At 40.8% G+C, this 14824-nt stretch overlaps 1 protein-coding gene across 1 annotated transcript in view; it reads left to right on the plus strand.

Moving 5' to 3' along the window:
• The window catches only part of CDYL (chromodomain Y like), a 115851-nt gene extending 102217 nt beyond the window's left edge, over window positions 1-13634 (plus strand). Inside the window, exons 3-7 of the mRNA XM_084260053.1 lie at window positions 2229-2485; window positions 3092-3264; window positions 6537-6747; window positions 11411-11554; window positions 13374-13634. Of these exons, the coding sequence (XP_084116179.1) occupies window positions 2229-2485; window positions 3092-3264; window positions 6537-6747; window positions 11411-11554; window positions 13374-13532 (944 nt within the window). The 3' untranslated portion in view covers window positions 13533-13634. The remainder of the gene's footprint in view (window positions 1-2228; window positions 2486-3091; window positions 3265-6536; window positions 6748-11410; window positions 11555-13373) is intronic.
• Window positions 13635-14824: the final 1190 nt, after the last annotated feature.

Here is a 14824-nt window from a genome sequence, read left to right on the forward strand (position 1 = left end):
GGTATTTGAGTATGTCTTTGGAAGTATGAGTCGTGGGAAAAGATCTACTCTGAGCTCTTACACAAGTTTACTGACCTTTCTTTTTTTGGCTTAGGCTTTCCTATTGTGCTCTCCTGGTTCATCCTTTTTTTTTTTTTTTTTTTTCCCCACTGTTTCTAGCTGTAAAATCTTATATCAGGGTTTAGAAATCAGAGATGGTTTCAGTTGGTTTAATTTGCCTTTCCTATGGAAAAACAAACCATTGCAGCCGGTGATGCCATTTGGTCTTGTGTTCCTAAAGAAATATAGGGCAACAGCAGTGTTTGCTCCTGCAAATTCCCTTTTAAGAGAATTCTTTTAAAGTAATGTATTCATCATGGTGTGGTTTACAAGGGAAAAAGAATCAAAAGCATCCCTCATCAATTTAATATTTGCTACACATCATATTTTTATTTATTCTGCTGAAATGAGAAAAAAAGTATTTGATAAGCTGTCAAAAATTTAGGAAAAATGTGACACTTCTGTGACAATATAAAAGATTAATTTTCCATTTTATTTTGTTCACCTGTCTCTTGGACCTATCACAAGCTGAATTCAGGTTCTTACCCTTTCCTTTAGACAATTGAGAAATCTTGTTGCCTTTAATGTCACAAAAAGTGATGTGGGAAGAGGATTAAATACACTAATATGACAAGAAAGACAAAAGTTATAAAAGTGTTATTGTATAGCTCCTTTGACAGACAGCATGCCTCATTAATCATAACAGACTTATAATCAGAGATTTATTTGTTTATTTGAAGATACTTAATATTAAAAACTGTATTTATATGTGAAGGCAGTTTCTGAAATACAAATAGAAAAAAGTATAATGTTCTAAAGTTTTATTCCATCTGTCTTTCTCTTAATTTCTCTCTCACACTTCATATAAGCCAAAGCAAGCAACATTTAAGTACAGTGTAAAATGCGGAGATAGGGGATATTCTGGTTATTTAGGTGAGTCTGATGGTTTCACTGAACCCACAAGTGTTTCAAAGATATTGGGTGGGTGAGTGTGTAAAAAAACCTCATGGCATTGCATATTGTTAGAGCTTTCAAATTGCAACTACTTTAGGAAGATAATGAAGAATGCAGCAACATCCACCGACAGCAACTTATTTATATCTGTTTTAAGTGTTCTTTTTAAGACCTCGTACACGTGATGTCCTGAAGTACCTGTTAGTGAGAAAAGGGCTGTGGGAATCCAGTAAATTTTAATAAAGCCTCAGAGCTCAGTTTTCAGGAAAAGTCTTTCAAAACTTTCCTCTCTTGGCCTGTAACATGTTTTTCCAACCCCACTGTCCCCTCCTGCCATGCATACTCCATTGCTTTAATTTGACAAATTTGGTGGAGGTTTTACATGAAGACTTGAACATGCAGTTGGATTACGGATCCAGGATGTTCGTTTATTTTCCCTTATAAATGCTAATTATTTGGCATCGTGTTTCGAACAGAAAAACACATCTCTTCTGTGTCAAGAGGAATGGTCTGTTTACTTGCATGCCTTCAACTTCTGTCTGTTTAAGTGATGGGAACAAGACCAGAAACACGTAATGCTCTATTTGCCAATTCTAATAGCAGAAATTGTTTTGGCTTGAGGAATATCTCATTGTCTACGAATCCATTAAAATATCCATCACTGCACAGGTCTTGCTTCCCTCTCACATAAGTAGTCTGTATTTCTTCATTTCCATTTCCCTTTAAAGACAATTGCGATTTGTAGCATCTCGTCAGTCAGGTTCTTTATTTGGCTTATTGTAGGTATTATTTTCTTCCCTATATTAACTTCTTGTGGTGTTTGAAACAAAAGGCTTCTGCTTTTACTTTGCAATCTTGATGCTGTTAGGTGACTTGGGAAGGGAGAAAGCAGAGTATCAACCTACCAAAGCACACAGGTATTAGGAACACTAAATAGATCTTTTTCTTCCTTCTAAAAATAAGTATATGCTGGCTGGTCTGTTTGGCTTGTTTAAAACATATTTTCTCACAACTTTAAAACAAATGTGTTGGATCCCTTTGTCGCTTTAAATTTTGTTCTGTGAGCAGGGTGTCCCTCATTCTGTAGTGTTTTGGTAACTTCCAGGGGACTGATTTTCATATTGATTGTGTGTTCTTGCTGTGACTGGTGTGCTTTCAGGCTAATAGGGATTTTTGAAACTGCTGAGCTAATAAAAATATCATTAACAGTTTAAACAATAACATTCTATTTCCAGGTACATCCACCTTTATGGAAGCATTAGCAGCCAATGGTACAACCAACATACAGTCATCTGTAACAGGAGTGACAGCCAGCAAACGGAGGTTTATTGATGACAGGAGAGATCAACCTTTTGATAAAAGGCTACGATTCAGCGTGAGGCAAACGGAGAGTGCGTACCGGTACAGAGACATTGTTGTCAGGAAGCAGGACGGATTCACACACATTTTGCTATCAACAAAATCATCTGAAAATAATTCACTAAATCCAGAGGTCAGAACAATTCTGATTTTTTTTGAGGGGGTGGAGGAGGGTGCCGAGTGTCTGTCTGGTTTGTGCCTGAATAACAGGCAGAAACACACAAAACAAGATTCAGGTTGTTGCTTGCAAGATGTTACATGTATGGCTGACTTCAAGAGTGGTTCAGGCTGAGTTTTAGCTACGTTACCTGAACGTGTAGATGTGTCTCTTACAACATGTGCTGATTTATGAAGTGCAACTGGAAACAAGCTGTAGCCTGAATTAAGGTTCTTTTTTTTTTTTTTTTTTTTGTCTGAACTGGTTGCATGTGCCATCTGCTGTCCGAATCACAGAAATGCTGAATGAGGGCTTTAGTTACAGATAACATCTAATAGATCTCAGGGATTTCGTTATCTTAGCCTAAATAATATTTTTAAACACAAAGATTTTAATACTTTTTTTAAAACTTTCTTATTTTGGGATAATGGAAAAAGTCAACTTTTCAAATATGATGGTTGAGTGGCTCTTAAGGAAATGTTAAAGGTGTCAAAGATCTCACGGGGGGGAGAAGGAGGAGAGCGATATGTTACTTTGAAATGATGCGATGAAAAGATTCTGAAGAACTTTTCCTTCTTTCAGGTAATGAAGGAAGTCCAAAGTGCACTGAACACAGCAGCTGCAGATGACAGTAAGCTTGTGCTGTTCAGTGCAGTTGGCAGCATTTTCTGCTGTGGCCTCGATTTTATTTATTTTATCCGACGCTTAACGGATGACAGAAAAAAGGAAAGCACTAAGATGGCAGAAGCTATTAGGTATGTAACATTTTCTTCAGGTCTCTGGGTGGGTGTTATTCTTCGTGCTGCCTGGCTGGTTTTACCTCTCTTTATTCAAAAAGCCTCCAACTCAACAAGATCTCAGACATTCACCTGTTAGGCGATGTGGTGTGCGGTGCTTCTTTACGCTCCTTCTCCCTCTCTACCTGGGTTATCATTTCATGCATCGCTATTTTTACTCCTAAAATTTTTGCTAGGAAAGCTGGTGGTGGTATGGAGATGCTCCTCCAGTTGAAACCAGTTTTAGAAGAGTTAAACAGCCACTGGGACTCAGGAAAACTAACGTAACGCACACCAATACAAGAGGCGTGTGGCATGCCTAACTCAGTATAGCACATTCAGAGCAGTGCAATGATGGAGATATCAGAGTAGATTAATACTAGTGAGCATCATCCCAGCACTATGCACCACACCTAATGTTTAAACAAAACAAGCTATAAACTAGAAGAATTTATGGGAATAAATATGGATCTTAGAGACATGTTTTACCAGTAAAAACAAGTAGCTTGTCATTTGAACACTGGTTTTGAGGGCCTGAGCTCTAGGAATAGCTCTTGTATGCTCCAGAGGATCAATGTTCCTTCAGAGACCCGTGTAGTGTTGTCATTCCCAGTATCTGTGTCCCTCAACAAAGCCTTGTAACATCTAAAGCCCATTTCATTGAGGGCACAGTTGGCTCATAGAGATGATGATAGGTTTTTCAAAGGGAAATTTTCAATCATCCCATGTCAAAGGTGCTCACACAGATGCAGCCAGGGACAAAGGCACTGAACTCTGAGCTTCTGTCAGTAGCTTAATTGAGGCCGTTCCAGAAGCCAGATTTGTCACCTCTTATTCATTGTTAACATGAGGAATAAAGGTAACTTACAACTTCTGCACCAACCCCACCCCCTGCAAATAGAGTAATAGTATTTTTTGCACATATCCTAGAGGTGGTCCTCTCTGCAATATTCAGACATGATTCCAATTATCAATAAGTCTCTGGATGGGATGTGTGTATGACAGCTTGCATTAGATGGTTCCAGTAGAATTTTTTTTGCATTCACCTATTTTCAGTTCCATGGAACGAGTTAAGAGGAAGTGCAGTAACCTTTAGTGATGGGGGCAATATAGTAAAAATGTCCTGTTTCACAGACCTACAAAAGCCAGTAATGCAGATAAAGATCAAACTTTAAAATTACCATTAAACCCTCCTCTTTAAAAGCTCTGATAAAGATCCTGTATTTTAGTATCAAATACAGAACTGAAAAGCTATCTGTCACTGACAGCAAAGGAGTGCTTTACAGGTGCCGACAACTCTGTTGTACACTGTATTCCAACCAGAATTTCTTGTGTACTTGAAGTAATTATGCACAACTTCTTCATTATGTGTGGCAGTGATTAACTGAGAAATGCCTGCACCTCAGCTTTGAGGCTTTAGAAGTCTCTATTTGGTCTAATGCATGCATGTACATACACACACACACACATGCTTTTTCTGAAGAAGCTCTTGAAGGTATTTACTGTTTGAGAAGAGGGAAGCATGTGAGCATCCATGCTTTGTGGGTACTGGAATGAATTGTCACTTTGTGTTGATCATGAGAACATACACCAGTAACTTAATAGTGTAGCACCTGTAGCATTACAACCAACACAGAGAGATAGGATGAGGAAGGGAGGTTTACAGGCGTGTGATAATTGATGGCAGAGATCAACTATTTATGGCAGAATTTTAAAAGGCAGATGCATTTATTAAGAAGAGCTGTCTCCCAAAATTCCAGAGATACTCCTTAAGGAAACTCATTAATGCTTTGCCATCTTAACACCTATATAACTCAAACCTTGACTTGAAATTATGGCTAGATAGATACCTTATGCCGATGTCATACATAAACGCAGTGATGACCAAAGCAGGGCTGTAACCATGATTTTGGTACCCAGATGTGAGGTAGGACTACAACCTCATCTGAGAGGGCTGTGAAGCACCACATCAGCTGGTGCTCATAGAAGGGGCATTAAATCCACACCTGCCCAATTGTTGTGCTTGTTTGGGCTGGGAGAAATGTGAGGCTTTCACAGCATCAGTGACCAGTAAGATTGGAGATTGTCTTGTTCAACTTGATCCGGCTCAAGAAGGGTCACCTAGAGCAGGTTGGCCTGGACACAGACCTAGCTGGGTTTCTGAGTATCTCCAAGGATGAAGAGTCCACAGCTGTGCTGGCTGCCTGTTCAGTCACTCCGAGAGTAAGAGAATGTTTCCCGATGTTCAGAGGGGGTGTATTGCCCCTGGTCCTGTCACTGGGAACCACTGGAAACCTGTCTCCATCCTCTTTGTACCCTTCCTGTGTACACATTGATGAGATTCCCCCAGGCCTGATCTTCTCCAGCTGAACAGTCACAGTGCTCCCAGCCTTTCCTCACATGAGAGATGCTCCTATCCCTGCATCATCTTAGTGGCCCTTTGCTAGACCGTCTTCAGTAGCTCCACATCTCTCTTCACTGAGGAGCCCGTAACTGGGCACCAGTGCTGAGTAGAGGGGAAGAAGCGCCTCTTACAACGCGCCTCTCAATGAAGGTCAGGATACCATTAGCTGCTTTTGTCAGAAAGGCATACTGCTGGCTCAAGTTCAGCTTGGAGCTCACCAGTACCTCTGGGTCCTTTTCTGCCAAGCTGTTTTCCACCTGTTCGGCTTCCAGCATATATTGGTGTCTGGGGCTGTTCTTCCTGGGGTGCGGGACTTCTTTGTGCTTTCCCTCATTTAACATCATGAGGTAACTGTTGGCCTACTTCTCCAGTCTGTCAAGGTCCCTCTGGGTGGCAGCACGACCCTCTGGTGTGCCAGCCCAGTTTGGTACCAATGGCAAACTTGTTGAGGGTACGTTCTGCCCCATCACCCAGTTCACGAATGAACCTGTTGAACAGTACGAGACCTGGCGCTGTCCCCCTTGGGTGTAACAGTAATGACTGGCCTCTAACGAGACTTCATGCCACCCCACCCTGTGGGCCAGACATTTCTCAGTCCACCTCACTTTTGGCTCATCCAGCTCATACATCAACAGCCTGACTGTGAGAGTCTTGTGGGAGACAGTGCTGAAAGTCTAGGTAGACAATATCCACTGCTCTCCCCTCATCCATCACCTCATCATGGAAGGTTATGAGGTTGGGATTGAAAGTGATGTTACTGTGGAGATGAATTATTACTGAGTTATGAAGGGCTGGTATATTTTACTCTCTATACATGTCGTGAGTGCATGTTTCTGTTTCTCTTCAGGAATTTTGTGAATACTTTTATTCAGTTTAAGAAGCCTATCATTGTAGCAGTAAACGGCCCAGCCATTGGACTTGGAGCATCTATATTGCCTCTGTGTGACGTGGTTTGGGCTAACGAGAAGGCTTGGTTTCAGACACCATACACTACTTTTGGACAAAGTCCAGACGGATGTTCATCCCTTACATTCCCTCGGATAATGGGCCTGGCTTCTGTAAGTAGCTTGCAGGGTCGGGGCTGACAGCTTCGCAGTGCACTTGCAATAACTTATCCACAGTGATTTCAAGGCTTTGCACCTTTGCTGTGTTGTAGCTTCTTTATTTTTCCTTTCTCTCATGAAAACGCTTTCATGAGAAACCAGTGTTCCTAGCTTCTCTGCCCCGTGCTGGTACAGCCCACGTGCACAGAACAGAGAGCACACACAGGCCCCAACCCCACGATATGGGCACCCTTAACCCCACGGTGACAGGAGGGCTCTGTCCTGTGTACCAGGACACAGGGTCCCTGCTGGTGCCTCGCGAGGGCCAGCTGCCAGTGCCTGCGTTCAGCATCCGGCCGGTGCTGCTGTGCCGTGGCACCAGCCATCAGCTCTCTCGTGCCAGTATGCAAAGCAAGTAATTTGGCTTCCATGCACTTGTTCTCAAGAAGCTGTGTCCAACTTCCTCTGCTGATGTTTAACACTAGTGTGTTATTGTTATGCAAGAAATCCTCTCTGAAGGATTTCTTTTTTCAGTCTTGCACTTGACTTACAGTGTTGCGGGACTGAAAAAGCAAATGCTGTCTCCTGTTGCTGCCAACACAAGCCACGTGTTACTCACTGTCCTTTTCTTGCTTGCCAATTAGATGAAAGAGTCAAAGGGAACAAAACATATTTTAAAAGCTCTTACCTAGGTTATTTTTCTTTTTGTTTACTATTTTTTATGCTGTGTTCTTTGAAAACTTTGAGACCTGTGCCCCCTCTCATGGGAAGCTGAATAGTAACAGTACCAAACAAGGGCTCATAGCTACACCTGGTTTTCCTAAATTACTGTTTATTTTAGAAGCCAGTTTTTTCCCTGTAGGCATTTCTTGATTTAAATATATAGATTTTGATCTATTAAAAGCGTTAGTTTGAGCAGATCTAATGCCTAATTGTGTGATATCTGGATTTAGTTATTAGAAAAGAACAGAAAAGGTGACTGAACTAAATTAACAGTTATAAAAGTATCTTTACTATCTTAGCATGTTTCAAACTACTGATTGTTCTTTCCCTTTTTATTTGGCCATCCATCCATTCATCCATCCAGCCATTCCATCCATCCATCCCTGTCCTTTAAAGACTTGTGGTTGTTACTTTCTGTTTCTTTAGAAGTTGTACAAAAAACACAAACAGCTCTTCCCTAGTGTATGCGTTCATGTGTGTTTGTGAGTGCTCTCATTTTTAAATACAAAGATTGAAATCGAAAGCTTCCAGCAAAATATTTCCAAAATATTCAGTGCAAAAGAGGAAAATAAGAAGAATCAAGTCCACTGCTTTCATGCTACCCCTGACCCCCTGAAGCATAGAAGGGTCAGTGCTGTATGGGACAAAGTTGGACTTTAATCAGGAGATTTCACAAAATATACTTGGAATCTGTACTGAAAATTTTGATCAAGTAGTGTGCTTTCTATCTAGAAAATGGAGAGAGAGGTCAGCAGAAGGAAGGAATGAGTGAGATGAGAAACATTTGGGGGAGAGAGGGGGAATTAAAATATTACACAAAGGCAAGAATTAAGGCCTCTCTTTGAACCGTAAAATTTGCTACAGAGTTATTACTTCAGTCCCACCTTTAAGTCCTGTAAGGTGGATTTAGTGCATTCTTTTTATTGTTGGCTATTATATAAAAATCTTCAATTGCAAGAGTGCTGGAAAATCCCCAGTCTTGGCCGGTGAGCAGGTCTGTCACAGATGGCTTTTCCTAGAACACGCTCCATGGAAGTCACTCTTACAGGAAAAGCTCAAGCCCAGACCTTAGCTAGAATTCAAAACTGATACTGCATTGGGAATACCAGGAATTTTAGAGGGATTCCTAAAATTCCTTAGCTTTTCAGTTTTAAAAAAATAGCCTAGAGTGGAGATAAAGGTGCCCTCTGTTCAGGGAGGTACATTGTTGGATGTCTGCTGTGGGCATGTGTTTGGTTTTCTGGTCCTGGATATAAAGCACAGCATGACCAACCTTCCCATGCTGTGGGTTTCCCTGTGGGTCTCCAGCACACTCAGCAGGATTCCCTGTGCTTTTCTGTCAGTCACAAGGGACATGCATCTCCATAGTGCCCGTAGGCCGCACCACAGCCAGGGCCTCTGGCACTGGCATGGGTGGTCCCCCTGTGAGCCACAGAGAGAGCTCTCACTGTAAGAGAGACCAGAATAGAATTACAGAATGACAGGGGCTGGAGGGACCTCAAAAGATCATCTAGTCCAACCCCCCCTGCCAGGGCAGGATCACCTTGATTAGGTCACACAAGAACATGTCTGGGTGGGTTTGGAATGTCTCCAGAGGAGGAGAGCAGGTCCCAGGGAAGTTCCTCTGTGGAAGGAGAAAGACAGACTGAGTAGAAAATGAAGGCTGTTAATTAGAATCTGGAATTAATATGAAGTATGTTGATCACCTTCATTCCTATTGCTGTAGTCTATTTCGTGGAAGGTAACCACCAAGTGTGTTAATTTTCACAGCAGATACAAGGCAGCATTGTCTGATTAAAAACCTGTTTAGCAGGAGGTCTCCAATGCATGCTGTGTGTAGATCAGAAGTGAAGATGCTACAGCAAAATGTTTCCCCTCAAAACCTGTCAAGTGAGAACAGTAATGGGAGCGCTGGCTTCACATTCTGCTAATGCTGGCAGAAATAAGATAAACCCACCGGTATCTTTTGTGGCTTTTCACATTTGGACTGCTACTGAGCTTAAGAAAAAACTTGTGAAGGTGTTTTAGCATTCCTTTTTGTCTGTGTCACTAAAGGTACAGGAGAGACCATGTTGACCTGACGAGCTGACTTATATTTCTGACTTCCTTAACTCCCAGTTAGATTGGCTTCAAGATTTGATCTTGGATAAAAATGTTGGATATCTTTTAAAAATTATTTTGGAATAACTTCTTTTCCATATCTCCTTAGGAAAACTATTCCTATTTCTAGACGAACCAGTGCATAGATCACTGGATTTTGGCTAGTGTTTCAGGTTGGCTTTGCTCACATACAGTCTGAAAAATGTGGGGATAACTAACGAACTTCATATTTTTGATTCTGCTTTCACAGGAAGTAGAGCTGTAGGGAGGAGCAATTTGTACCTTTAGTTTGTGGCTTGGGTTTTTTCAAACTAATATGTGGAAAGCACAACTTTCCATATGAAGTTCTGAGAGATTTGCTGAGGAAAAACTTTATGGAAAAGATCCTCAGAAACTTATCTCTTTTTTTTATTTTTTCTTTTAAATGCCCCATGCCCCACGAGTCAGCCACCAACACTCCACTACACTGTAGACAAAGGGGCAAATCATAGACCTTGGAGTCTTCAAATTCCCTCATGTGTAAAATGGTAGTACTGGGAACATCACTGCCCACTGTAATTATATAACTTGATCACTGAAGCTGCAATAACTCCCAAAACGACCGGTATAACGAACGTTAAGAACTCAGAATTTTGTCCTTAGAAACGCTGCACTTGTCAGGTTTGGGTGCTCTAGAATACCCTTACTTCCCATATTTCAAGAGTCTGGTGGTGGCTTTGTCATGTCTTCAATGTAAATTAGTCATTAAGAAGCAGTAACTCTTCTTTGTTTTACGCTGACAATTACTGTGACTTTTTAGTCTTCGCTGGTTGTTTCCACACAGATGTCACTGCAAACAAAAAGGTGACCTATGTAAGAAACCTCACTAAATAGAGAATTTAAGCGTAAACTGTTGTAGGATGATGAAACTTTAGTGGGGAAGCTGATAAATAGTGAGTTGTATGATAATTGCAAATTTAAAAGATCTACAGAAGTAGGGATCACCTTACTGCCTGGAATGTCTGAGGCTGTTCTGTGCCTTTAAACTGGTACAAGACATTTTTAACTACTGGGCTGGTGAGTTTTTTCATTCAGGAAGCCTGCTCAGCCAGCTTTTGAAAGGATTTCTCAGCTCAATGTTGAGCTCCTGAATAAAATGGGAATGTTTGTTTTCTAGGAATTCGATCCAAATTTGGAATATATCCTGCTCCCTTCAGTGGGTTTTGGAGGTCAGATCCTAAGAGGATCCACCCATTTTACATGTTGCGCCACACACGAAATGCTGCTGCAGGGTTTTGAGAAGTGCTGAAAATAAACCATATATTTAAGTTTCAAACATTTTGAGTACTAAAACACACTTCAGTTGCGGAATATTTAACTGCCCTTTCCTACCAAGACTGGCAGTTCCCAGCAGGCCTACCACCAAAACTGGGTTATCTTTATAATTTACAGACCACGTAGATTTTTAGCAACAATTTAATCACTGCCACTGCTGCTACTAGAAAGGGTGAGCTGATGGAGTCATTGCAGGTTTACAGATTCGCCAGGTGCTGTAACCTGTTACCGCATAGGCAGCCAACCATGTCAGCAACGCTGCAAGAGAGCTAGAGCTAATGAACATTCGTGACTGGGAAAGGACAAAAGCCCTTCTCACCTTCACCCCTTAATCCATAATTCTGTAACTACTGACATAGCAGAGCCAACAACGCCGAGCAGCCAGCTGTAGGCAAGGCTTTATTAATTACAAGTTGGAAGAGCTCTAATAAGCCTATTTGAAACAGCGCAGGCATTTTCCTTATTTGTTTTGAACATTTTTTCCTTTAGTGAGTTTTGTCTCATTACATTTCATACCAGAAGTAACTTTTTATCCCTTCAGGCCAATGAAATGTTGTTCAGTGGAAGGAAGTTGACAGCGCAGGAAGCTTGTGCCAAAGGACTCGTCTCGCAAGTGTTTTGGCCGGGAACATTCACCCAGGAAGTAATGGTTCGAATTAAGGAACTTGTCACATGTAATTCAGTTGTAAGTTTCCTTTACTTCTTACCTTTTTATAATTAGATTAATAAGTATTATGAGGCTACATCGTCTGTCCTTCTAAAAGGTCTGTTTTCATGAAACAAGGGCTGCACTTGAGTATAGCAATGTCTTTTAATGCATTCTTCTGTATCTTTGTGTTCCTTGGGTTATGACAGTTTGTTTTGGGGTTTTTTTTTAATGTTTGTAGCTGCCACGTCTTTAACATAGGCCGAGCTGGTTTTGGCTGGGATAGGACTAATTTTCCTCATAGCAGGTTTGGATCTGTGCTGCAAACAAACAGCTCTGGTAACACAGAGATGTTTGTGTTACTGCTGAGCAGGGCTCACACAGAGCTGAGGCCTTTCTGCTTCTCATACCCTCCCCCGCAGCAGCAAGTGGGCTGTGGGTGCACAAGTTGCTGGGAGGGTACACAGCCAGAACAGCTGACCCCGACTGAGAAAAGGGATATTCTGGTCCATATGATATCATGTTCAACAATAAAATTGGGGGAGAATTGGCAGGGGAGGTCACTGCTTGGGGACTGGCAAGGTGTAGGTCAGTTGCTGGTGAGCAATTGGTATGCATTGGCATCACTTATCTTTCTTGGGTTTTATTTCTCTCTGTCTTCTGTTTTTATTTCTTCCCTAGTATTTTTGGTGGTGGTGTTATATTTTGGTTCCAACCCACAAGGGGGTGGGTGGTGGGGGAAGGTGAGCAAAGCAAGCAGCTGGGTGGTGTGCAGTAGCTGTCTGGGGTCAAACCATGACAACCACTGACAACCATGCCCTAGTACATTTCAGATAAGAACGTTAAACCAGCATTGAACTCTTCATGATATATTTTGGTTTTAACTTAGGTGTATAAGCCCAACTTATTCTAATCAACAGTGTAAACAGCTGCCCTAAGAACCACACAGAAATGTGGGTTGTAATTTAAAGGCTTCAGTTGTCATTTAAATTTCCAAGGAAATAAATGCAGTCTTTAACATTATGTTGGGCAACACGTAGTGAGTGATTCTGTGGGCTGCTGCCCAAGGTAGCTCTAAGTACCATATTTGATGCTTTCTTAGGACAAGACATTAAATACAAAGTAACTGTTCTGTACATTAGAAATTTTGGATTTTGAAACAGATTGTTTTCTAAATGGAAAAGCAAATTAAGTTTTTTTCAGTCTACCTGAGGGAATGGCATGAAGCTGAGACAGGGAAGGTTTTAGGTTGGATACTGGGAAGAGGTTCTTTACTGAGAAGGCTCTTGGGCACTGGAACCAGCTCCCCAAGAAAGGAGTCACAGCACCCAGCTTGGCTGAGCTCCAGAAACAGCTGGACACTGCACTCAATCACATGCTCTGACCTGGCTGGCCCTGTGTAGAGCCAGCAGTTGGACTCCTTATGGGTCCTGCCAACTCAAGATATTCCATGATTTTAAATGCTCAAGAGACTCAAGGTCTGCCTGATTATTAGAGCAGTTCTGGATAGGAGTGTTATGATTAGCCTTCACCAAAATGGAGTGGGAGTTTTCTGTAGTTGCCAGGATAAAACTGTGTGTACAGTCATAGTTATGGCATTATTTTCATTTTTTCCACATTTTTGCACTCCTGTAAATTGTGCTATTATAGGGTAAAGGAAATCTTGTGTGGTGCCATAAGACAGACTGAGAAATGTTTCTTAGGGTCAAAGTATGTCCATGAATTGAAAAGCTTAAGTTCATAATCAATCAACTTTAGAATGCACCAACCTGAAAATGCAAATGTTGTAATTCTCATGTAATACTAACCCAACTCCCCCTGCCCCTCCCCCCTCTTTTCTCCTCTCTTTTTTATCTAGGTACTTGAAGAATCAAAAGCTTTAGTACGTAATGTCATGAAGGTGGACTTAGAACAAGCAAATGAAAAGGAGTGTGAAGTTTTGAAGAAAATCTGGGGCTCAGCACAAGGGATGGACTCAATGTTAAAATACCTGCAGAAGAAAATTGATGAGTTCTGATGAGATGCCCATTGACACTGGAATTGTATTTCTTGGACATCAGGGCAAGCAAAATATGCCCCTTTAAAAACCCTTAGAAACTTACTCCTTGTTCAGCTTGGGAACAGGAGTGGAACCCCTCCCTCTCTTATTGTGAAGGGGTTTTAAAGAAGTACTGTATCACTTAAATTTGAACAAAACTCCTTTCTCCCTGATTGTTACGTATAGATATATACATACACACACAGTAGTGTATGTGTGTGCATATATATGTCTTTTATATATATATATATATAAAAATAATGTGTGTGGGTGTGTATGTAGACACACAGACACACAAGCTAAAAAAAAAGATAGAGTGCACTACCAAACATCTCTTTAAATGCTCTAGTTTTTGTTACCTTTGGCTAGTACTGTATCAAATAGAGAATGGATTTAAAAGTGAATGGTGTTGCATTATTTTCTGTGTGGCAGGGAAGTCTGGAGAAATGCTTTTCTTTTTCATGAGAATCCAGAATTGAAACGGGTATTAGCCAGCCCTTACTTTCACTGCCCAAGGAGTCAGCAAGGATACCAGGCATTGGCTCGGAAGAAGGTTGAAATACCTCAAGAAATGGAACATTCTAGAATTGTGGGGAGTTAAACCCAGCTACTATAAAATCACATGTACCCCCCAAAAGAGTGTGCTCAGGATTAATGCTTAGAAAACACTCTGTGGGTTTTTTGGGGGAGAGGTATAGAAGGGTGGGAGGAAGGGGGCAGGAATATGTTTAATTCTTACCCAGACAGCATGAAGAAACCACTGTCTCTTGGGGAAGGGGGAAGGAAAAAACAAAACAAACAAACAAAAAAAGCTTGTTTTGCAGTATTAGTGAATCACTGAATATCTTATATATGAATATCCTAAGTTATAAGTTAGTTTTAGTGGGTTCTTAAATAGTTTCTCTGGGTTTGGTTTTTTGGGGTTTTTTGTTTGTTTTTGTTTTGGGTTTTTTTTTTAAATAACTACATAAGTGCTTCTGTTGCTGGATGAGAATACTACTTTATATACAGTTTGGGTTTTGTTTTTGGTTTTTTTTCCTATTTGCTGGTTTAATTGATGTATTACACCAAAAATGCATTTTATGTTCATAAATTTTAGGTTCACTTAGAATATATTATTTAATAAGTTAAAATTCTTTTGGCACACTATTAAGTAAAAAACAAAAAACTCCTTTAAAAAAAAAACTACCTTATATTAGATGTTTAATGTTCTTTGTCTATGCTTTTTTATTATTTTAAATATACACTATATACAGTATGGTGTAAAAGAG

Source organism: Gallinula chloropus (genome assembly GCF_964237585.1).
Source record: "Gallinula chloropus genome assembly, chromosome: 2".
Classification (NCBI taxonomy): domain Eukaryota; kingdom Metazoa; phylum Chordata; class Aves; order Gruiformes; family Rallidae; genus Gallinula; species Gallinula chloropus.